Source organism: Chelonoidis abingdonii, chromosome 24 (genome assembly GCF_003597395.2).
Source record: "Chelonoidis abingdonii isolate Lonesome George chromosome 24, CheloAbing_2.0, whole genome shotgun sequence".
NCBI classification, from domain to species: domain Eukaryota; kingdom Metazoa; phylum Chordata; order Testudines; family Testudinidae; genus Chelonoidis; species Chelonoidis abingdonii.
The window spans coordinates 22475510-22499549 of record NC_133792.1 but is presented as its reverse complement, the minus strand read 5'-3'; the positions used below and the strand labels follow the sequence as shown (position 1 = coordinate 22499549).

At 48.9% G+C, this 24040-nt stretch overlaps 2 protein-coding genes across 2 annotated transcripts in view; one reads left to right on the top strand and one right to left on the bottom strand.

Moving 5' to 3' along the window:
• The first annotated feature begins 4389 nt into the window (after positions 1-4389).
• LOC116817464 (uncharacterized) lies at positions 4390-17365 on the top strand. The gene is made up of 10 exons (XM_075060441.1): positions 4390-4494; positions 6107-6342; positions 10123-10249; positions 11255-11322; positions 11911-12040; positions 12606-12885; positions 13031-13188; positions 14244-14313; positions 14733-14910; positions 15434-17365. The coding sequence occupies exons 3-10, from the start codon at positions 10165-10167 to the stop codon at positions 15896-15898; spliced, it is 1434 nt and encodes a 477-aa protein (XP_074916542.1). The 5' UTR covers positions 4390-4494; positions 6107-6342; positions 10123-10164; the 3' UTR covers positions 15899-17365.
• A 527-nt stretch (positions 17366-17892) lies between these two features.
• PTGS1 (prostaglandin-endoperoxide synthase 1) overlaps positions 17893-24040 on the bottom strand; it is a 45540-nt gene continuing 39392 nt past the window's right edge. Inside the window, exons 9-11 of the mRNA XM_032767624.2 lie at positions 22570-22856; positions 21072-21219; positions 17893-20095 (exon numbers count right to left, since the gene is read on the bottom strand). Coding sequence (XP_032623515.1) covers positions 19731-20095; positions 21072-21219; positions 22570-22856 — 800 coding nt within the window. The 3' untranslated portion in view covers positions 17893-19730. The remainder of the gene's footprint in view (positions 20096-21071; positions 21220-22569; positions 22857-24040) is intronic.

Here is a 24040-nt window from a genome sequence, read left to right as displayed (position 1 = left end):
AGCTCCTGTTACATAGTCAGTCCTGTTCTACATATCACTGGGACTGAGACACCTCATCCTTTGAATTATATAGATGGTTGATTGGTGCTGGTAGAAAGCCCTGGCTTGATGGCCTGGGAACTGAAGTCTTCTGTTCAGGGAAGAGATATGTCACAGGAAGCATCATCTGAACCCTGACATGGGGAAATCTAATCCTTGTTTGTTCATTCAATCAGGCTTTTGCTTGTTTGCTTGGAGAGTCGGCAGGGCTACCAAAGGAGAAGGTGGGTTGTTTGTTTTGTTTTTAAGTGGACATTTACACCGAGCGCTCATGAGCTTCTAAAACAGTCCATTACAAGAACAGCTTTAATCTTTGCTAACCTGAAGCTGGATTCACACCAGTGAATCAAAAGTGAAAAGAGCCATATCCATTCCCTGTCTCTTACATGTTCCACTCTTCAAAAGTCTTGTCGTTTTGACAATGTAGAGTATTTCCCCCCTCTCACTTGCTAACTAGCACAATTCACCACTTCATCCTGAAAGTTATTCTTTAATGGAACAAGGGTCTTCATTATTTAACCCTATATTGGATCTAAATGTGAGACTCGTTCTTCATTCAGAACTCTCTAAATGATTCTCCCTATAGCCTTTTAAAATAGTGATCCATGAGTTTGCTAATGGTTACTTGAGCAGAGGGAAGCCAGCGTTAAAAGCAATCCATCACATATAGCTAAAAGGGGGGGTGTTGTATGACATCCCAGTGACTATAGCTGACAAAATACAGGTTGAAGAGAGTTTTGCCATTAACTTTGATGAAGCCAGGATTTCACTTACCATCTGTAAAATTCCCTCAGAAATTTATGTTTAATCAGTACTAAATTCTGTTCCCTTCCCAGTTGGTTCATATTACACCTTTCAGCTAAGAGGTGCAAGGTGTGTTGGAATATTATGGTTGAGAACTATCCTTGAATTTAAAGCACATACACATAGAGAGACAAAATGCTGGAGGTAGTATCTTTTATTGGACCAGTTTCTGTTGATGAAAGAGACAGAGCTCTCAGTACCTTTCCTAGACCTGAGGAAGAGCTCTGTGTAAGCTGCAAAGCTTGTGTCTTTCACCAACAGAAGTTGGTCCAACAAAAGATACCTCCCGCACCATGTGTCTCTAATATCCTGGGACCAACATAGCTACAACAACGCTGCAAACATACACAAAGAGACTGGAAAGGAATCTTCTGCGTCTGGATCTTAGTGTCCCAGTAGATGATGTCTCAGACTTGAGAGAAATAGAGAAGCAATTTCTGTGGCTTCCCAACTTTCTGCAAAGCCCTGATTCGTGCTGCCCATGTGGAGGCTAGTGAGGCCTGGGCTAAAATTTCACACCATTCCCTGTTGGCTTTAACACTTGGACTCGGCTGAACTCAGTTGTCTTTGCAGCAAAGAATCCTGTGGCACCTTATAGACTAACAGACGTTTTGGAGCATGAGCTTTCGTGACCTTAGTTCTTAGTGAGCAGCCAGAACTGATCTACTCTTTCTTCTCAATAGAAGTCACGTAATGGCAACGTCAGAACATTCTGTTACAAGTGCTTAGGATATAGAGACCACAGCAACTTGACTGTACAAGGAGACTGCAGGAAATGAGGAACCTTTGATGTGCATTATTTATTGAGCACAATGTATGAAAGGGAGATTCAGTCTCTGGCCACAAAACTTGCAATAGAACTTCACAAACAACCACATTCTGTGCTGCATTTACACCCATTGTGATACCATATAACCTAAAGGTGCAGGGGCCACACGTGGCAGAAGTTAGGGCCGAATTTGGCCCTACACATGACTGAAGAGCTACGTTGTGGAAAATCTTCTTTAAGCCTATAAATAAACTAAGCCGATTCACTTCATACAATTATTAATGTGGGCACCTTCCCACCAATTTGAAATGTATTGCCTAGTTTCTACACTGAAAGTTCAGGGAAAACAAAAGCAGCCTGCTTATGTCAGTCATTTCATTTTTACTCTTGTAGCAGCTGTTGGGAGCCTATCTTGGTACTCAGCATCATTAGAATGCAATAAAGCAGTAAAAAATATAATATATATATATATATGGGGATGACAAAAAGCCCTCCATGCAGGCTTCACAATCATTTTTTCCATCTTTGTTAAAAATTACAAAAGCCCCTTAAAAAAATCCCTGCAGCTGCCTCGGTTGCCCAGCAACGTGGCCCTGAACGTTCCCATCATCCCTAAAAGCTGCAGATCAGGTCCCACTTCATGCTACGGAGGAGAAACCTCATTGTTACCAAATGCTGCTGTTTTATGTTATGGGAACTGGTTTCCTCTGGCAGCAGCTTTTGGCTCTTGGGTTTCTTTTAAAGTGTGTTATGATGGTTTAATTTTTGCTGATGATTTTTTTGTGTTTTGTCTGTGCTGTGCTGCGCGTGCTTTATGAATTAGATTGCAGCATTATGATTTACAGAAGGCTATTCCCCCTCTCTCTTTCGCCCCTAAGGCCTTTGTGGCTGGATTCATGGTAGTAAGGCAGCCTTGCTTGACTAGTGTTGGTATACAAAGAATAGTACCAGTGACTCAAGGTGGCTTGATTTGTACCATAAGTCTGTACAGCGACACTCACCCATCACCGGTGCCTTTATATATTACTGTTATAGTAGTAATATGCTTGTAGATGTAAGAGGATTTAATATTTCTAACTGAGTTATGTTTAAAAGAGAGAGTTATAAACAGAAAAAGAAATGCAATTAAAATATTAACTTGCTTGAATCACAGCTAATTTAAAGAAAATTAATAAGCACAAAAGAGACATTTTAAGAGCTCCAAGCTGAGATTTTCTCTATCTCAGAAATGCAAGCAGAGAACATGAACGTTATGCGACATGAAACCACTGAGCATTAGTATCAGCATTTTTAAGAACAAAAATCAAAGTGACTGTAATTTATATTTAGGCTGATATACTATGAAGTTTGCAATGCAGACAGCATGCACATTAGCATCATAATAAAACCTGGCTTTGGAGAGGGAATTGCCACAATTTGAATATCTTTGAAATTTTGTACATTCAGAAAGTGCTCTTTTCCCTATTGCAGTGAAATTGTAAAAGGATCAAAACAATCTCCTGCTGCCCCAGATGATGGAGGCCTGCAGAGTGATGACCTCTCAGTTATTAATGTACAGTCCTCAAGTGTGTGCTAGATGCTTTATGGTGCCAGTAGCAAAACAAGGTCCCAGCCTTGAAGAGCTTATGGTCCAATGTATCATAATATGAAGGAGGTAATACATAGTAGGTTGGGGATGGGGTGAGAGAAGCTGAATGTTATGCCACAGTGTGTCTGCTCTCTGAAAGTCAGCCCAATGCAAACAGAGGAATGAAGGAGCTGAAGGGTCTGGCCTACTGCTGACACCATTAGAGAAGCTTGAAGAGAGATTCTGTAGTAGCAGTTCTGCTTTGTGCTGTATTGAGCTGGATTTTTCAAATTGGCCTCCTAGCAAATGAACATGTTAACTAACTTGTTAAAATATTAGTGTTTGGGCAATTTGTGTTTTAACGTGTCAGTAGGAGGGGTCACCTCGACCAGCTAACACATGTCAGAACCAAACCTTGCTTAGCCTATGTTAATATTTTACCCTGTGTTAATGTGTTAGCTAACCTGTTACAGCGCATCTCTTTCCTAGGTAGGACATGGCCAGAAACTGCAGATGCAAAATTGTTGTATGCACACACAAGAACAAAATCTGCATTGCACGTGCAAAAAAGCACTCATGCATAAAGCTGGCTAGCGAATGACCATTCCATTTCACAACTTTTCAGGTTTCAGAGTTTTTCATTCCACACTGGAATGAAAATGGAATTGTGATGAAATGTCTGTTTTCAGATCCAAACCATCAGGTTTTCAATTTGGGTCCTTCTCTCCAGAGAGTTCACCCCCGCACTCAGTGACCTTACAGTCAGCTGAAATTGGCGCAGTTCTGCAAAATGTTTGGTTTTGACAAAACAGCATTTTTTTATTTAAAACTTTTGTTGAAAATGTTCTGACCAGCTGCACTTATGTGCACAATTACTTGCCTTGCACATACTAATGCTTCTTCACAGAAAGCTCATTGTGAGATTGTGTTTGCAAACGGCTATGAGATAAATGCAAAAGAGGTGCAAATTAATAGTTGCAATTGTTAAATGCAGATGGGTTTCCCACATGCACCTTGTCCCTAGCACCAGGACTTTGTGCCACTAAAAGTGTACATCCACTGGAGTGAGGAAAGAGTTAATCTTCCAGCCCAATCTCCCTGGTAGTTAAGCAACAGCTCACTGTGCATCTCCTGGAAGGTTTTCTGTTTGCTGGGTAAGCAGTGTAGACTCAGGGTGATGATGCAACTATCCAGCAGCCCATAGCCCACCCATCTTCCTCCTGCAGATCAATCCAGCAGCTCAGCGACATGGATCCCAGACCACGAACAGCAAGAGGGAGCACGCACAGGCAGCACAGGCTGTGAAATGGGACAGGTATCAGACACAGCTTTGCATCCCTGAGCTTTTCACAACTGCCTTTGCTTCCCCACCCAGGCAGCAGAAGGACCAGAGATTCTGTTGCTTCTCAAAAGGGATCCAACCAAAGTTTATCTCCTTGCTCCTTGTGGAAAGTCAGTGGCTTAGTTCATGTCTGTAAAGTGTGGTGTAAGTGTATGTAGTGTTATGATTTGGGGGAGGTTTGATCATTCTAAGAAAAGGATTAGAGTCTTAGACCAATCTTTTGCAAAGCAATTAAGGTACTCCACTTGATAGTTATTTTGAATGTGTACAGAATTTTTCACCTCTGCAAACTTGCCAGCATCTGAAACTCCAAACAAGGACAGACTTTAACCCCACTGAGAGACAATGCGAGTAAAGATCTTTTGCAATGGAGAGCTGGAAAAGGTGGGGACTGTCCTTGCAAATTAGAGCTGATGGCAGTTGGTGTGTAATGGCTTTAAATGTTTTGAAGTGTCTATGCTGCTTTGTTTATCTGAAATGCAAGAGTAAGGAGATGCAGAAGAGTGTGTGGTCATGTCCCAATTTTATTGGGACAGTCCTGCTTTGGGGGCTTTTTCTGATATAGCCACCTATAGCCCCCCCTGCCCCTGTCCTGATTTTTTACACTTGCTTTCTAGTCACCCTACATGAGGCATGGTGTATGGTTTGTGCTTCTTCCACAAGAGATGCTAGCTAATGATAGGAAACAGCTGTAGGAATGTGAAAATATTAAGAACTTCATTGCTTCTCTGAGTCCCTGTGGTCACAGCCTGCTGCTCCCTTTTCCTGTGTTGTGCGTGCTGCTGTTCTGTCTCAGAACCAAATGGCAGAATAAACGTTCAGCTACGGACCATATATATCTGGCTTCTCTAGGTCCACGTAGTACAGGAAGACCTCTGCTCAGGTGAGGCCGGTATCTACCTGTGGATTTGTGAGAAAAGCCAGAGGAGGTTCCAATTTAAATGTATTTTATGCAGACGTATGTTGTGTTTTTGAATTCTGCGGTTTTTGTCATGTTGCTGGAGATGAGAATTTTCAGACAGCAGGTGGCCAGGTGTGGTGAAAAACATCTTTTAGATTATTGAGCTCACCTCAATAATCGGAGCCAGTTGATAAGAAGTGTCATCTACTGAACCCAGTCTTGGCCAGTTGCTGAGAAGAATTGATGGCAAATCCCTTAGTGGTGCTTAAGAAAAGGTTAGTTAAGGGACAGAGGGTCCGGAATGGTTTGTGTGGGCTATCTCCCACTAGGTGGTCTCCTGTGGAGCAGTCTGGCTTGTTTCACATTCCCATTGCTTTAATCTTTTAAAAATACAAAATATTTTTCACCTCATTCATCTGTTGTGTTTTCATCTCGCACTCATCCTGGTACATGTGTTGTCTATCTCCCTCTCCCTCTTCCAGTTTCACTTCCCTTTTAGAGTGTTTAGCTTTTCTTTGTCAAAGTGACACCAAACAAATGAATGGTCTTAGAGGGATGATTTCATCTGATGTTTAATTTGAAAGGGGCATTCAGAGTAACAGGATGGCCCCTTCCCCAGCACTGTGTACTATTAGGAAATCCTTATGCCATTCTGAATGGTCAGCTGTCTCTCCTTTCTTCCAGGTGATAAAGCTACCCACTCATTCTGGTTTGTGGCTCGTGTTGGCCCCAGCTATGTCTGTTTTGCTTCGTGCATATTTCAGCTCATGAAGATGCTAGCATTAAACCCAAGCCCTCTATTGTGCACCTGTTAGCCAAATCTTCATCTTCGGAAAAAGGAAATTAACGGGACTTTGAGAGACACAATCGGCAGGTTTACCCATTGTAAACGCTTTCTTTGAGAAAGCAAAATAAACCAGGTGAGACCAGCCAGAATGTATAACCTTTTCTGAAGGCCTCGTTCTGTACTGTTACACCAGGGTAAATCTGGAATAACTTGGTTGATGTTAGTGGAGTTACTGTACTCTGGGTTTACTGTAGTTGTGCAGAGTGGCCTATAAAATCCAAACACAAGAAAACCCAAAATAGCTGCTCAGTGAAAGGAAGGCCGTGAGATCACTGAATGATCCTAAGAGGGTCTAATTCAGACATCTGTGTCATCAAGACCTGCTCCGGGCACAGGACTGAAAAAGAAAGGGTTAAAGTATTGTTAGGCCCTCCATGTAAGTTTTGCTGGGGGAGAAGGTGAAAACTGGGAGAAGTGTTTATAAAAACCTAATATGGATGAAAATGGGTTGTTTTGTATTGGTTTGGCTTTTCTTTTTAAAACGCTGGAGCCTGGGAATGGGCACATGAAATTCCCTAGAACTAGAATCAAACTTCCCAGACTAGTTTCACTGCCCTAAGCTGACTGAAGTGCAAAACTTAAACTTCACAAAAGGCAAAAAGAAAATTAGATTTGCAAAACCCATTTTGTTTTACTGATCTTCAATCATGTGTTGTCAGTAACACAGGAAGGACCTTACTGCCCCCTGCATGTGATGGGACGTGGTCTGCTTCTGCTCCTGTGGGCTGCACTTCTAGATTAGAGACCGAGCATAAAAAGCAGCCCAAGTGCAGGCCCTGAATTCATAAGTCACCATTATGGGCGTGGCCATTGGTAGGACAAAGTCTTGGTGCTCCTGCGGTTGATGAAAGCATGGATTTTCTGCAGTTTGTCCCATGAGAACAGATGTTAGAAATAAGTGAAGTCTAACTTTATTAGCAGGTGAATGCCCCTTCACTTTAACCTGATGGTCATTTGCATGGCAATAAGCCTCAGTCAACTGATCTTGTCCTTGTCCTTGGGGAATAATTGATCATCCACTAAATAATCCTCCTCCATTAGCCTAGTGTGCGGTGGGTGAGTCATCGCTCAGAAGGTTATTCAGCAATAAGCTAATGCTGCCTCTTTGTACTCTTGCGTATTTATCTTCTTTAAAGACCATTCTGCCACAGTAGATGGGTGTGTGAGTGCAGCATCCAGCCTTGCTGTAAATGGCAGTTTCATGAACCAGGAGTTCAGTGACGGGGGAGGGGAGACGTTTGATAGGGGTAATCTCCAAAGCGCAGCAGTAATGTAAAGCAGGTATCCCTAGTACCAGAGGCTCTGCGTGCCTGGGTGATGTGTCAGTGCGCACTTTTGTGGAGGTAATATCTACCCTGGTATGGAGTGTCACTATTGCTGCCATATTCTACCCCAGAGGTGGCTGCATTATTGTGATGGGTAAATTGAGTCCAATTTAAATAGTCTGTGCAAAGAGTTGGCAACATTAGATCCATCTGGGTGAAAGGGCCTGGTCGTGGGAGGCGCTCAGATACCATGGTGAGGAGGGCTCATGGGAGATGCTCTCAAGGCTTAAAGCTGGGTAGTTATTTCCAGTTTCACCTGTAGCACAGAGGGCCGTTGTCGGGCCCTCTCCACCATTGCTGGAGATGAGCTAGGGTCAGACAGCTGAGCAGAGGGGCTGCGTGCCTGTGCACTGAGCAGCTGTCTCCGTGCTGGCCTCTGTGGAAGGATAGTTTTGGGGGCTGTCCAGACGAAGGACCATGACTCCGGGGACTCGTGCCTTGTGCAAGCAGCGTGGAGTGTCTGTGACAGCTATTCTAGCCTCACCCTGGGCTGCGAGGTGGCCCTTGGTTGGCCCAGCCTCTCTGCACCTCACCCACCTAGATCCCAAGTGCACTGGGTTGGAGCAGGGGGAACTGAATCCACCCAGGCTGGTGCTGGGGTCAGCGTGTTCCATGAATCACGTTTGGCATGGACTGAAAGACTAGCTCAGGGGCAGAGTGTGATGTAGCCATCTGGGGAGCACGGCACTGCGTGCGTTGTGAGACTTGTGCATTCTTGTCTCAGTTACTGGCTCAAGGCACTGGAGGGAGGTTCTGGGGGTAGCTGGAAGAGACCATTATGGGGTCACACACACGGAACACTTTCTGTCATGCCAAATTGTAGCTAAACATTTGCAGCTTCCACCTGGGAAAAAATGGCAAACTTCAGCCTTTTGCAAAGGCGCTAGCTCCAGCCTCTGTGCAGCAAGGGCTGTGGTCTGGGGGGCTGTGGGCAGGCATAAGCTTGCACACGGCTAAAGGACCCTCCCCCAGCCTTTAGGGAGGATCCACTGAGCCCGGAAACTCAGCTGATTACAGGGGACAACAAGGACGAGTGTGATGGTCAAAAAGAACCTAAAGGGGATACGAGCAGAGAACCCTGGACAGCACCCACTGCTCCATGACAGTATCCAGGGAGCCAGCGGATGCCACCCGGAGGAGCTCCGCCTGGATACGTGAACGGAGGGAGTACCGGAACGAGGCCTCAGTCGCAAAGAGCCCCCTCAGCCAACCTCCTCTGCCTGGTGTTACGAATGGCCACTTTGGTCATGGCCAGCAGGAGGTTGACGAGGAGGTCCTGTGGCTTTGTGGGGCCACAGATAGGGTAGAGGGGAGATATATAAGTCCTAGGCTAATTAAGGCGTGGTTCCTTGTAGACTAGGGAAGGTTACTACAGGTTAATTGAAGCACCTGTAGCCAATTAAGGCCCTGTTGGGAACCTAATAAACCCCCCTGCTTCAGGCAGACAGAGTGGAGAGAGGACTGGAGTTCAGAAGTGTGTTGCTGAGAACTGAAAGACCAGAGAACTGGGGGAAGGGAGACCTTGCCCCAGCAGATCAGGGAGACTTTCTCCCCCAGGGTCAAGGACCGAGGGTAATCCTACCCCAGAGGGTGAGAAACCCACAGGGGTTGAGAGGGGCTGGAGCTCAGTGAGGAGCAAACTCCTCCCCCACTTTCCTCCTCTACCACCGTCCTGGGCCACTAGCGGGGCTCTTGGCACCCCAAGAGCAGGGGCCAAGGGTGGCATCCTAGCCCTCCGCCAAGAAAAGTGTGGACCCTGCTATACCAACATCAGCCATTTTGTCACAGCCCATGTTAATAAATGAAGGTGGATTCCTGATGGAAGTGACATTAGTTCCCGGTCCCCAGCTCGTGGGATACAGGTGCCATCTAGTGCCGAGCCGAGGGAAAGGCCAATCCACGAGAAATCATGGACTGCGGCTAAGAGCGCTTGGCCCGTCACCTGTTCAAAGGACTCTACGGACTCTGCTAATGAATCTGCGCAGTCCCTGGGAGGTGTGAGGACTCTGGTCTTTACTTAGGTTGTAAGATCATTGTGGCAGGGCCATCTTTTTGTTAGGCCTATACCAATAACGCATTACAGTAAAAGGCGAAAGATTTATACGAACTGAAGAGAAAGCAGAGTACTACCCCTCTGATGCAGCTGGACAAACAGAGGGAGCGAGGTTCTTACCTGCCCAAGGCCACACAGTGAGTCAGTGGCACAGTTGGGACTGGATCTTGGGGACCTAGATTTTGGTGCAGGTCATTATACTGTGCTGTCTCCATGAATGAGAAGTGTTTTCTGGCAGGGACAAAGAGTGAATCTGGGCAAGTATCTGTAATGTGCTTATTTGACTAAAAACTATTGTTGACCTATGACAAGCACTGGAAGGGTGCCCATCAGCATGGTATCTGGGCTCACCACAAGACATCAACTTCTGTTAAGGGCAAGTGGGTTAAGGCTGGAATTAGGTGTTAGAGAAGAGGATTGGGGTGGGAGCTTGTCGTGCTGCTGCGCTCACATCCAGTATTTCCATGTTTCTTAGGCACTCGTCAGAGCCTTGAGCAGTGAGCACCGAGCTGGAGCTATGGGGACTGTGGCACTCTATGTGCTTGTTTCTAGTGTGATACAGAACTGCTACTTGAGGAGCAGCCAGTGCAGTGCAGAACTGGGTAAGTGTGATGTGGAACAGGCTTTGGCCCTTGCAATGCTGGGCATCTCAGTCACTCAGCCGTGTTGCAGCCTTTGGCAGTGCCACAGCCATAAAGTCCCTGGAGTTGTTCTGATGGGCCAGGGAGACAGACACATACCCAGGAATCGCTTTGGAGTCCTCAAGCATCCAAAGCCCCAGGGCTCTGTGAGCTCTGTCAGCTGGGACGCAAAGTTCTGAATGCCCAAGGGCAGCAGATGGCAGCAAGGAGGCCCTTTGATGCAGCTAGATTCTGTAGGCTAGTTGTATAGTAGCCATGCTGGCTAGTGGCATTTGGCCTGTTCTGATCCATCCCACTAGCCCCAAGCACAAGCTGCTGCTCTGAATGGCCTGGGTTGTTTCAGATCTGTCTGTTTGCTTTGCGTGCGGTTCTGCTGCATCTCTGTTTGTGGAGGGTGAGCGCTGACCCTGGACTGTCCATTCTGTCCCTTGCAGCATTTACCTCCTGCCCAGGGGATATTGTAGCTCAGCTGAACTGGCCACTGACTCTTTCTTGTGCTGCTTACAATGCATGTCTTCAGATTCCTGCTGCAATAGGTGCAGTGGCATTGCTGATCTTAGTTCTCAGCAACATTCCTGGGCTAAAGGGGACTCCCTTTCTCTCTCTGTGCTGCTGAGAATGCGGCAGGGAGGGGCATCAGGACGGTGACGCTGATGGTGAATGGTCAGAAAAGGAGAGAGCACAGTTTCCCATGGTCTGTTGGGGGAACGTATGAGTCTGCTAACAGCCATTGCTAACCAGGCCTGTCTGTATGGGGCCCCCACTTTCCTGAAGGAGACAGCCTGGTTTTCTGGCTAATGTGTTCGAGCATCCTCACTCTTTCTTGTGCTTCCTTTTGCTTGAGAGGATGGAGACACCAGGCAGTTCCTGGAGGCTGTCTGTGAAGGATGCAAAGGGTTTAGATGTACACAGGAAATCAGGAGGTGATGAGGGCTACAGCAGTGACACACACCTTATCTTTTATAGATGGAGAAGTGAACACCTGGGATGAGGGAGTCCGAAATACCCCAGCCTCTGTCACCAGCCTCCTGCAGGTAAATCTGGCATGTAAACTTTGTGATTGAGATCCTGACCTCAGTGGGAATTTGGCTACTGGTTTCAATGGGGTCAGGATTTCACTCCTGTGTCCAATTCCCCTTTGTGGGGTAAAGCTGAACCTCCCAGGAGGTGTCAAGTGGGGAAGTTTTGCTCTCAGTATCAAGATGGGATCAACGACTGACAACCGCCAACCATTTCCTCAGCTGGCTGCCCATGGCCTGGGAATTGCAGAGCCTTGCTCTGTGGGAGGCCACCTGGCAGCAGGAGGAAGCTGTGCTCGGCTCCCGCTTGCATTATACCAAGTCACCCTCTGCCCCAGAGACTGAAGCATGGTGATTGGTAGGGCCCAACGCGAGGAGATGGGGCCATGGTGAGGCTAACACAGGACCTGCTCCAGGTGCAAAGCCCCAGGCTGCACCCCCAGCCACAGGACCAGAATCATAGAATATCAGGGTTGGAAGGGATCTCAGGAGGTCATCTAGTGCAACCCCCTGCTCAAAGCAGGACCAGTCCTCAACTAAATCATCCTGGGCCTGCCTCTCAGCCATACTGACAGCGTATCCAATGCACTTCGTGTTTTGCAGCTCAGACAGGCCGATGCCAGAGGAGAGGGGCTCTCTGCCAAGGTCCCTCTGGTAAAAGCAAGTGAGGCAGCTCACACTAGGGGAACCAGCTCCTCACCACATCCTGGCCCCAGCCCAGATTCAGGATCCTGTAAGTGTCAGGTGTGATTTGTGTGTCAAGGGGGGTTCCACAAGCGTTCTCTTGCATGACACCCTCCAGGCCTCATGTGCTGTTCACCTCACCCCGAGCCAGACTCCCACTGGCACTGCTGCTCCATCTGCTGCAGGCAACATCCCTCGGCTTCCTCTAGGGCTTCACGGCATGTGAGCCTCCTGCTGGCACTGGCCTGAGCATGGCTGGGCCTCACTCGCCTCTCACCCACGCAAACACTCTGTCAGGAGCATCGTACTTTTCCGGTGCCTCTGTTACCTCCCAGGGGCTTCCTCAGCCCTGGCTGGCTCAGGGCTCTGATTCCTCTGCATGTTATTACCAACTGGACACACTGACGTGGGGGATTCGATACCCCTGATGGCTCGCTGGCCGTTGTCCACCTGATTGGAGACTTCTCCCCCCAGGGGCTGCTCCAGAACAAGCCCCACCTGTTGCCTCGGTCTCTGCACCGCTCTCCCCATGAGTAAAGGTTTCTGGCTGGCGTTTCCCTGACCATCCTGCAGGGCCCCTAGCATCAGGGCAGTGCTTCTTTCTTTGTCTCCAGTCTTTAGTTCCTCCGCTATGGGGAGGACCCTGCCTGCAGGAGAAGTTTCTGCCCTGGCGTTGCCCTTGGAACAGGAAGGTGAAGGAAGTGGCACTGCAGCCCCAGCAGGGAGTTATCCTGGAGTCATCGAGCATCCCTCAGGGATCTGGGGCAAGGAAATCCCCGCGCGCGACAGGAGCAAAGCATATTCTCTGCCTGCTGGGAACACTACAGGAATGGTCCGATTGTCCACCCAAAGGAAACAGGACAGCGCCACCTGGCCTCCAGTCACGACAGCAAGGTAACACACAGAGGCCAGCTGCTTCCGTTCATTACATTAGCCTGTGGGTGCATGTCATTGTTCTGATCTGAGGCCCAGACCCACAATGCAAGTTAGACGCCTAAGTACCTTTGTGGATCTGGGCCTGATTGCTGCATCTCTGCAGGCAGAAATCTCCACCTGCTTCCAACTGGCTCCCTGTCCTGGAGAAGCATGACATCCCGGTGGTTGTGGGAGTCTCCGTGTCTCTGGCTTTGATGTTCATTTCCATGGGGGTGTATTCGTTCCACCAGAAAGTAGAGCACGCCAAAGGCAATAGTACCTGTGAGTATTTCAGCCCTGGCTTCCGAAAGGCACCATGTTCTCTATGGGCATAACAACCCCGTGCACGCCTCAGACAGGAGGAGTTTGGAGCAGTGTTGAAAGCTCTGGGTGTGTATTTGGCAAGTATCTGTGCTGTCCCACGCTCACTGAGGCTGGCAATATGGGGGAGCAGCCTTTGGGATGACACTCTGGCATTTGTTTCCTTGGCCACCTGGAAACAGCAGGTTCAGGGACAGAAGTGACTAGAGAGGTGAACGCTTGCTCCATTTCTCTGCACTTCACTCCAAGTTGTGTGTGGGTTTGGGGATAGACGGAGGTGAAGGTTTAGGGTTTGTGGTAGAGGAGGGTTGCTGGTCCCTGGATTTATCTAAATTAGAGATGGGCCCAAATCTGAGCAGCCCCAGCCACTGTGGAGGTTCAGATCTGGATCTGTACATCCTAGCTGGCTCATCTCTTCAACGGGCCAGGACCAAACCTGATCCTTGAGTACGTTTGGATCCAGATTTCAGGCCCATTTCTGCTCCAAATCCGAACGTGAATGTTGATGAAAGATGTGTGTGCACAGCCAGTATGCAGCCTGCCCTACGCTCTGTCTACCAAGGGGGCAAAGCCCCAGGAGGGGGGAGGGAAGACTTAAAACCATGCTGGAAAATGAAGATGCGGGGAGTGACTTTAAAACCGCTCACACCCTGCCTGAGGCCAGTCCGCTGATTCAGTGTTTCCTGTGTTTATGATTTACAGCAGACACGGGCAGGAACGTGGAGAGTCTGGGTCTCATGAGGGACCGTCCCATTGACGAGATGAACTCTGCCAATGTCTGCCATTCAGATACCACATCTCACTAGTGCTCAGACATGCCGCTGCATGGGTGTTTGGGGTGTTCGTTGAGGTCTCTGGAGATTGCCCTAGGAGTGTGCAGTCACTGGCCTGCAAGAACTGATGCGCTGCCCCTACCAGATGGCCAGCTGCTCTGGCATGCCTGCCCTGCATCATAGCTGGCTCTGCCTGGGCACTTTGCCATGTGGCTGAATAAACATATCTGCTTTTTCCTGCAGCTTCTCAAAAATCCTCTAACTCTAGGAGAAGGAGAAATTACTTGGAAGCGGATGAGGCGTATGAGAACAGGTGAGTTTGTCCCACTGTATACACAATGGGATTGTGAAGTGGTGAGGCTGGTTGTGGTTTCAAATCCTGTGTCCCAGCAGCAAAATTCTGGAGCTCAGACGTACTCGGGCACTAAGAAACACTCTGTACCAGCCACTTCAGGGGTCTCCTAGGGACAGGCTGCGGGGACGGGGATGGGCTCACTCAGGAATGTGTACAAGAGACTTTAGTTTTACACTGCAATCAAATCAGACCCCTCTGATGCCCTTCAGGCAACTTTTTCAGTGGGAGCAGGGGGAGATGGGTTATGACTGGCAGGCGGAGGAGCGTTGCTACCTGGATTGAAAGGCTGTGAACATGGTGAGTCACTGATGGAATGACCGAGACGGTGGCTTTCACCAGCCTGCTGTCCCCATCCCTGACACCTCTCCGATCCACAGGGCTTTCGAAGTTGAATGCACCGTCGACGCTGTTGAGCGGAATCCGTACGACACCAGCACTTCCCCCAGCCTGCTGCACTCCGACCCCACACTCCCTGCAGAGGTGGCTGGGCACCGAGAGGAACCCCTGGGTGTTGCTGCTGGCGAGGCTCTGCAGACAGCACAGGCCAGGGCAGTGGTAAGGTCCCAGTAGCTGTTCCCCACTGATTAAAGCTCTCCGAACCCCCGCCCGCAGCACTGCAGCGCGATCCCTGCCTCTGTCTCATATCACCACCTGCCAGCGTCGTGTGTCCCTGTGAACTAGCCTCCTCACAATAGTGCTTTCCGTTCCTGTCTAGTGCTGCCTGTTGGCCAGTCAGGTGATGCTGTATTAAATCTGTGTAGCTAATCGGTGGGTCAGCCCCTCAGCAGGGGTAGGTCAGTGTAGTTCCTTTGATGTCAGCGAAGCAGCAGTGAGGGTCTGGTGCAGTATCTTTAATCTGCCGTATTTACTGATTGGATTGTTCTGATCCCATCCCATCTCTCCCATCTGTATTTCAAGCTGTCTAATGTCTCCTGCCCCTCACTGTGCTGTCTGTGCTGGGGGCTGCATCCCGTGTCACTCACAGAGCTGTTCTCACTTTGCTTAGGAATTGCTGGGTGGGAGCCTGGCTCCAGTTGTGTTCTCTGCTCCTTGTAACGTATATATTGCTTCGTACCAGGACTCTCCAGTGTCCCTGCAGCGTGAGTCTGCTCATCAGGAGAAACACCCAAGCCCTGTGCCTGCGCAGTTGAAGAGTGCCGGGCCCAAGGAGCCTGTTGCCAGGTCTCCTGACATGTGCTCTGCAACCTCTCTGGCTCTCCAGCACATTGGCACCACGCTGTATTTCCACGGGCCTGAGCCACTGCTCCAGAGCATCGTACCGCTCAGGAGGAACACCAGTGGGAATCACGGCCAAGTTACTGCAACCCCTGTGGTGGGGATGGTGGAGCATTCCCCTCCCGGAGATCAGTCCAGTGCTGAAATAGCCATGATGTCTGTTACTGTGGAAATACACCTGTATCCTTGCAACGCAGAGATGTCCTCAGCCTCAGCAGCCACGCAGAATGTGTCCGATTCATCTCATCATGAGGCAACCGGGGCAGCATCCCAGCAGTCAGCTTCACTGGTCGGCCCTGGTATGTAAGCGCCATTGCTACTGCTGCTGTGGCTGTATTTCTGATTGCAGGGTGCTGGGCAGAGGGCAGGGGGAATGGCTGGGTCAGCCTTTCTGCTCTGGAAACCCTGACTGGGAACTGCAGCAGAGTATCAGGTCTCTGCCTGAAGTGGATCATTGGGTGGACAAATTACTTTCCCCTCTGAAGTTAGGTGCTGGCTTGGTATGTACCAGTACATTGGGCCAGACAGGGTGGGTCGAGCCTGTCTCATGAGCACTGAGCCCGTATTGGCTGTCAAGCCAGAGAGGGGATTTGAGCCTTACTGTGTGGGTATGATTAGTCATTAAAGATACAGAGCAAAGCCAGGGTTGTCCTGGCCAAATTCCATCTTGAGTAATTTTCTGCACTCGTAATTTCCCACTTCAGTTTATGCTTCACTTACTGTTCCAAACTGTTGCATGGGGTTGCTGTGCATTGTTAAGCTGTTGCTGTGTTCCATCTCAGAGGTGGCTGCATTTCAGTGGGGGACAGAAGCAATCCCTATACAGTTCGTATGAGTAGTTAATAGGGTTTGGGGATCCTTCTAGGTAAAAGTTCTGCAGATTGTGCTCTTTACTGCACATCTTCTAAGCCTGCTGCTGTTTTATGGAGAATTCCATTTCTTGTGTTTCTTGTGAATTCTCATGCACAGAGGGTCTTGCTCATACACTCTTCTGACTTTCACAGGGCCCAGGAGTTTTTTGTGACTGGATTAAAACTGACCCATGAAGTCTTGAAAAGGACAAAATAACTCTTCTCTGGCAGAGGGAGGCCAGGAGCAGACATGTGCCCTGATGACTGGTGCTCTGAACTGGGTCAGAATATTCTGTGTGTATGGATGTTTGTTCTTATCATGGCCTCTGTTTCTTTGGTCCTCCTCATCTGCTCCTGTCTCTAGCTTTTTAAGTCACTGTCCTCTGTGCTACATCAGTCACAAAATCCCCAGCTGCAGAATGTTGAGCCAGAAATAGCAAGAAGTCACTCCAAGCCATTGAATCCCTTGGCACTGTGTGTTGGTAGTCACAATTAGGGCTTTGGACACTCTTGGCTTGGAGAATGAATTGAGGACAGTTACAAGACCATTGTTTTACTGTGCAGATTGCAAAGCCCTGTGTCCTGGGAGCATCCAGGGAAGGACACAGCGAGATCATAGGCAAACACTACAGCGCCATGTGACTGAAGCAGAACAAGGGCTGTTATGATGGAACGGAAGAAGTGCACTGAACCCTACAGGAAGCATTCTGTGTGTCTGGCATGGAGATGTGTGAAATTGTGACTGATTGGCTATCTCGTTCTGTGATGTGCACACAGAACCCTGCTGAGGGAGATTAACATAGGGATAGATGTTATGCTAGGGAGACGCTGTGTGAGAATGTAAGCGCTGTGTTGTCAGCATCTGGAGCTTTAAAATAAACCCATGGTAACATGGATGAAATGTTGGCAAACGGTAAGTTCTTCATCAGCAATGAACACAGCAGCAGCTGTGGTGTGGGCAGGCTGCACAGGAGAGAGGGGGCTGCACGCAGCAGGGAGATCTGTGCTTTATCTGAGGGGAGGGTGTCCCTGCACCAGGTGGGGTGGTCTATTGACCACACAACAAGAGAAGGGCTGGGTGGCTGGAGCAGAGCTGGAAGGTGGTGCCAGGGAATAAAGGGTGCTAAGATATGGCAGATGGGAAGAGACAAGTGGGAACAGGCTCCCTGTAGACACCCCCCAGGGCTTCTCTTAAAGCAAAGGATATTTGCATGTATAGCTTCTGAGCTGTTCAGAATGTTTAAAGCATCACCAGTTCCCACTCCCACACTGCTACATGCTGTACCCTGGCCAGAGCATCTCTGGGAATGGGACCCTTCACCGAACGTCAGTGATTTGCCAGCTCCTCTGCACACATCATGTTCTTTTTAGCACTTAGAGTCTGGTGAGCGGATGCCTGAAACTCTTCTGGAAGAACTCAGCAGGCCATTATTCTCCATCTGCCTGGAGGTGAAATCACTTTCTCTTTTATTGGGATCACAAGCCAACACTGGAGCGTTCAGACCCTCCAAACAAACGTATCACTCCAATAGCTGCGTATCTGCAATGTTAACCTGGGGATTAGAACTCCTCTGCTCATCACAAGTCCATGTATTTACTGAGGCAGGGACCAGTGGCTGTTGGAAGGGGGAATATAGGGCAGGAAAACAATGCTCCTAGGTCTGTATTGAGCTTTGGACCGTGGAACCTCACGAGGCCTGAAGCAGGGCATATATACTCTCGGAACAGAATTTTCTGAGCTGTTTACACCAGGGAAGTTTAGGACTCATAGACTCAAAGGGCCAGATTTTGACATCCTTGCTTGCACTGAATAGTACTTTCTTCTATGGGACCAGTGGAACCGCTTGTGGAGTGGGGTACTTCTCAGAGTGCGTCAGGGTGACAGAATCCGGACTCAATCCAATTAGAGTCAGAAAAGGCCTATTTGGAGATTGCCCAGTTGACACCTAAGCATTGCTCCTGTGGTCCATTGGTGTGGCTCTTTGGCTAGGCTAGGTTTCAATGGTCCATTCAGTGGGATTTCCATCAGCTCTGACAGATTTTACCCCAGCCCTTCACTCCTCAGCAATATCTACATCCCAGCTGTATTTTAAACTCCACATGATGCTGCAGAATGGAGCTCACATGTCTCCGAAGAAGCATGAAACTCAACAGCTTTCCTGCTCTCTCAGAAGCACTTAGCTTTCCACCTTGCATTGGCAAAGACCGAATCAGGTCGAGCTCTCTATTTATTGCCAGAGCCCATTCAGCACGTTAACGGGACCCGGTTCCCGAAGCCGGACAGTGGGCTCTTCCAGGCACAGTTATCCGCTGGTGCTGAATTGTACCTGCAGTTCAGGTGGTCACTTTTGCTAGCTTGCCCAGAGTGCTTGAAAACTGGCTGAGCTGGACATGTGAGAATTGAATGAGTTCTGATTGGTTTGTATAAGGAATAACCTAGGACAGGCTCTGACCTGTACAGTACATGTGTGCTCCAGCCCAGGGTCTGCTTTCACCCCCCACCCCCTCCCAAACATTCTTAAAGCCGGGGAAGGATTACTGACCTTGCATGCATGTGGGGGGGGAAGGGGAAAAGCCCTGAGGCATTGAGCGGGCAATGGACGATTTTCTTTCCCTCTCTGTCCAAACCAGAGACCTTCTTAGAAAATCCTCATTCTTGTGGTTCCTAAGGATGGTCTCTGGGGTGGTCATTCCACAATATAAACACACAAGCCATTTGGTCACAGCAGGAAAATAAGAGCAAGTGTGCTGGCCAGCTGGGGCAGAAGAGTGGGGGGCTGTGTACTGCTCCACCCCTGCCCAATTGGTGGGCATATGTTGCCTTGCAGTCCTGGTGCAGGAAAAGTAGCGTGATAGCTGCCTTGGGCAGTCAGGGGTGTGGGGGAGGTACTGAGAGCAAAGGCTCTGATAGCAGAGAGGCAGAGAGTCCCCTGGAGAACAGAGAGCTGGCTTAGAGCAGGGAATTTGCTAGCAGAAGAGGCAGCTTGAGTAGAGAGAGACCATTATGGTGTCTGTAGCATTTAGGGGACTCAGGCTCTCCCTAATCTACCACCAGCCTCTCTCTCCTTTCCCCTCTCCCAGCCTCGGGTGTGGATAATGCCCAGAACCAGAGGGGCCTCCTATTCTATTGATACATGGTGCAAGGAGCATACTGTCATCCTCCTTTGTGCCTGTCTCTCTCTGCAAGGGAGGGCTTTGTACCCAAGGCCGGGTGGTACAACGGGAATCGTTAGGACAATAATGAAGGAGGAAACTCATTGGCCCAGCCTCAGTGGAGCTGCAGTGACACTAGAGCTCGCTGGATCTTTTGCCGTCTTGATGGTCAGTTGCTCCTGTTTCTGTGCTAGGATCTGGCACGTGGAATGCCACATATGGACACCGCTTGACGTTGAGACACACGAGCTTCTGGAGTGAAGCTGTCTTCACGATCTCAAAGCCAGTCGAACCACCAAAAGTGCTCGGCTTCCAGTATTCTGGGGAGCAGATGGGGTTGCCGAAAAGCCCTTTCAGGGAAAACGGGGCTCCAATCTCCACCATGCTCTCCCCAAAAATAGAGTTTGGCTGGCATTTCTCAAGCAGCAAACCAGGATAAAACTCCAAGGCATTAATGTCTCCATATAGCTCTTCCAACTCCGCTGCTTTCTCCTCTTCTCCTGCATCAACAGAGAAGGGAGGTTCCAAGTCCATACAAGACACAGGACTTTTCAGCTGCTCTCTCTCTGTAACCCAGAGCCCCAGCTGAATGGTCTGACTGATCCTCGAGGCCATGCCCCACCCACTCACCTGCCCTGCAGCAGGTAACAACCCTTTCAAGTAGGCAGTATCTGGCAGTTTTCAGAGTGGGGTGAGTAGTAGTAAGCTGTGGCGGGATGTTTATACATCAATCAGTTTGAAAGCCTACAGTGGGGCCACTGATTGGATGAGCTGTGTGTCTGAGCTCTGTGATCTCACATTGTACATGAGAAACAGCAGAACTGAAATTCATTTGCAAATTTAACACCGTTAATTTGGGCTTGAATAGGGGCTGGGAGTGGCTGGCTCATTACAGAAGCAGCTTTGCCTCTCCTGGAATTGACACCTCCTCATCTATTATTGGGAGTGGACTACATCCACCCTGATTGAATTGGCCCTGTCAACACTGGTTCTCCACTTGTGAGGTAACTCCCTTCTCTTCATGTGTCATTATATAATGCTTGCATCTGTAACTTTCACTCCATGCATCTGAAGAAGTGGGGTTTTTACCCACAAAAGCTTATGCCCAAATAAATCGGGGGGGGGGGGAGAGTGATAGCTCAGTGGTTTGAGCATTGGCCTGCTAAACCCAGGGTTGTGAGTTTAGTCCTTGAGGGGGACACTTAGCGATCTGGGGCAAAAATCAGTACTTGGTCCTGGTAGTGAAGGCAGGGGATAGACTTGATGACCTTTCAAGGTCCCTTCCAGTTCTAGGAGATTGGTATATGTCCTATTATTATTATTTTTTATTATCTGTTAGTGTTTAAGGTGCCACCGGACTCCTTGTTGTTTTTGTACGTGAGGTGGCTGCCTTGGGCTGAGGGAACCCCGAGGGCAGTGCTAGCCCCTTACTGGACACACACTGCGAGCAGCAGCACGCGAACTATGAAATCTGACCTGTTAACTCCTGGAAGGATTTATAGGGTTTCATGGAAAACCTCTTCCGGTACTCGTTAAAGGGCTGCAGCCGCAGCAGCCGTGATTCCTTAATAACTCCAACAGCCACTTTCAAGAGGTTGGAGTTGATGGTTTGTCCCCCACCTATCTGAAACACAGGAAGAGTAAAAAAAGAGCAAACTGCTGTTACAGTCAAGCACTGTCATTCCACTCGGAACTGCAGAAAGTTCTGACAATTATGGCAGATTACACGTCTCGTTAGGTGTTTCTAAGGCATCCATCACACAGGCGCCACGTGACTCAAGACAGTCAAAATCACAGGTCACAGCAGCAGAGAGAACCACCAGAAATGCCAACGACCAGAGCTGTGTCAGAGCTGCCAGATCAAACGAATGCTCCATCTGGTGTGGTACCCAATCCCCAACAGTGGGAAATGCTAGAAAACGAGGCTTGGCAGAATTCCATGTTTAGTTTTTATAATTTTCATAGATAATATTGATGTTTATTTAAGTATTTGTTTATTTCTATCTACTTACATTTTCACCGCAGCAGGGAATAATTGGGTGATCAGACAATGGAGGGTACACATCAGACAATGATTTAATGACAGGAGACATTGAGATTCAAAAGTTTTAAAAACGTCACGTCAAAACAAACCAAGGAAATCTCCTTAAACCAATCTCAGAAGTTCTCAAGTTGCATTTTTTTTTCTTTGCGGATCTGTAAATTCTGATGGAAATATTTTTTCACTGGTTTGTGTACAGTGAAATCAACAGTTTACCAACAAAAACCTGATCTTTCCAAGCCTACAGAGAACCCTGTGCTGAACAATTATGCAGTAACCTGTCAGTGGAAGGGGGCAATTATTTCTTTCCATTAAGGAAGCAAGCTGGGTATTTGGACAGCAGCAAATGGGACTATCCGACTCCCTGTGTTAAAGTTTCCCAAGAAGAGAGGAGAGAAAGAGAAGCCTCAAACACTGTAAATGTGAATTAATGAAAGAAAACAGTCACCCAATGGCAGCAGAGAACAAAGGATGAGGCCAGACTGTTGTCCTTTACCATGAGCTCCTAGGAGAGCTGTTTGACTCACAGCCACTGGCCTTTAGAGAGGATTTAGGGCAAAGAGAATGGGCTGAACGTGCTGCAGAGACGTTGATTATTGCCTGTGTTATAGCAGCCCCCACGATGTGCCAGGGGCTCCCCACACCTCTGGAGTGGATTGTGCCAGTGAGGCACACCCTGGTGGGAGCGGCATTGCCTTGGGGATGGTTGGGGAGCACTAGGAGTTACCCTGATCCTTACATCCTCCCCATATCAGAATTGGACCCCACCAAGAGACGTGGCCCCTTGCCCGAGCCACTTCCCATGCCCCTTGCAAGTCATGCAGCCTGCTGGCACCATCGCACTGCAGACCCCTGGGGTTGTGCAAGCAGCCCTCCCTCCCTCCCCCAGCGGTTTGCACACTGGAGCGGTTCCCTGCCTCTGGCCTGCCATACCTGTCCTGCCATTTGCTTGGAGAACGACTCCACCAAGGCCTCCACCCCGAAGTCCAGAAGCATGGAGGTGTTGTAAATAAACTGCTCGTAGCTGTATTCGTTCTCCTGGATGATGAACGAGTCTGGCATCAGCGCGTGCCAGTGGTAGAGTTGGTTGAACTCCACGGCAATCCGGTTCCTGTATTGGAACTGCACTCCAAACAGCAGCTCCGGGTCAAACTTCAGCTGCAGGAAGTACCCACTGAGATGCTGCACGTAGTCCTCAATGACGATCTTGATGGTCTCTCCTAGGAGGGAGAGGGAAGCTGGATGTGAAGCAGCAGCAGAGGGAAGCGGCTGCAGGCCAGTTAGTTACTGGGCAACAGCAACAGTTCCTGGCTGTAAATGAGCCAGTGTTCTAACAACTGGAGCTCAGACGGTTTAACAGAGATCACAGAGCTGGCGCTCAGCATAAGCAGACAAAACAATTGCTTAGGGCCCCGAGCAGCTCAAGGGGTCCCCCTATTTGCTTATAATCATGTATGCGGCGGGATGGGGCAAAATATTCCTGCTTAGGACCCCCAGTGGGCTAGCACCATCTCTGGAGAGAACATCATCATGGGTGCTCTGGTGATAGGCATGGAAAGAGGTGTGATAGGATTAAACATCCAGTGCGTTGTACGGGATCTGCCTTCATATGTCCCATAAAATAATCCCCAGGAGGTTCCTCGATCACGTGTGACCTCTTGGCTTGTCTGACTTATATTCGCCTCCTAGGAAGGCAGGTGTAAGCCAGGAGTGTCATTGCAGTTGAGGGGCAGTGGTGTACACCTGGAATACACGAGCCTTTCTGTGGGTAACTATGGGCCTAGGATGGTGTCTTGGTGCTCACGTGCCAAGTGATCCCCCTTTAGACCAATTCGTCTACCGGGCCAGCATCTGCCCAACACTGCTGCTGTGTTATGAGGCCCAATAACTAGCCTCATGCTTAACAGCTGGGGTGAATGATCACCAAGGTGAGTGGGACAGGAAGATAGCCAAAGGGTGCTGGTTAAGGTGCTTCAGGGATATAATCTGGATAATGAGTAGAAGTTAACTAAAGGAAAACATAAGTTGAAAAACAAGGCAGTGCCCCAATAATGAGATCTATCGGGATGTGGAATGGTCTCCTCGGGGGTCAGAGAAACTCATAGGGCAGTTAAAATTGGACAGGACAAAGCCCTGAGTGTCACAGAGTCCCTGGGCGATGCTCTGGAACTGCTCCCCACCAAGCCAGTCAAGACTTTGGGGAGCCTCCTCTCCCTTGGCGCAGACTTGTTCAGGGCAAGAAGCTCACAAGTCTTCACCTCCTGGGTCTCTCCTTGGAGCATTCAGCATCCTCTGCCCCTCCGTGCGCTTCCCACAGCGAGCCCGCCCCAGCGGCGTCCTGGGGAAGCCACAGGGTCCTGCACCCCCACTTTGCAGTCAGACGTGACTCTCAGCCAGCCAGTAA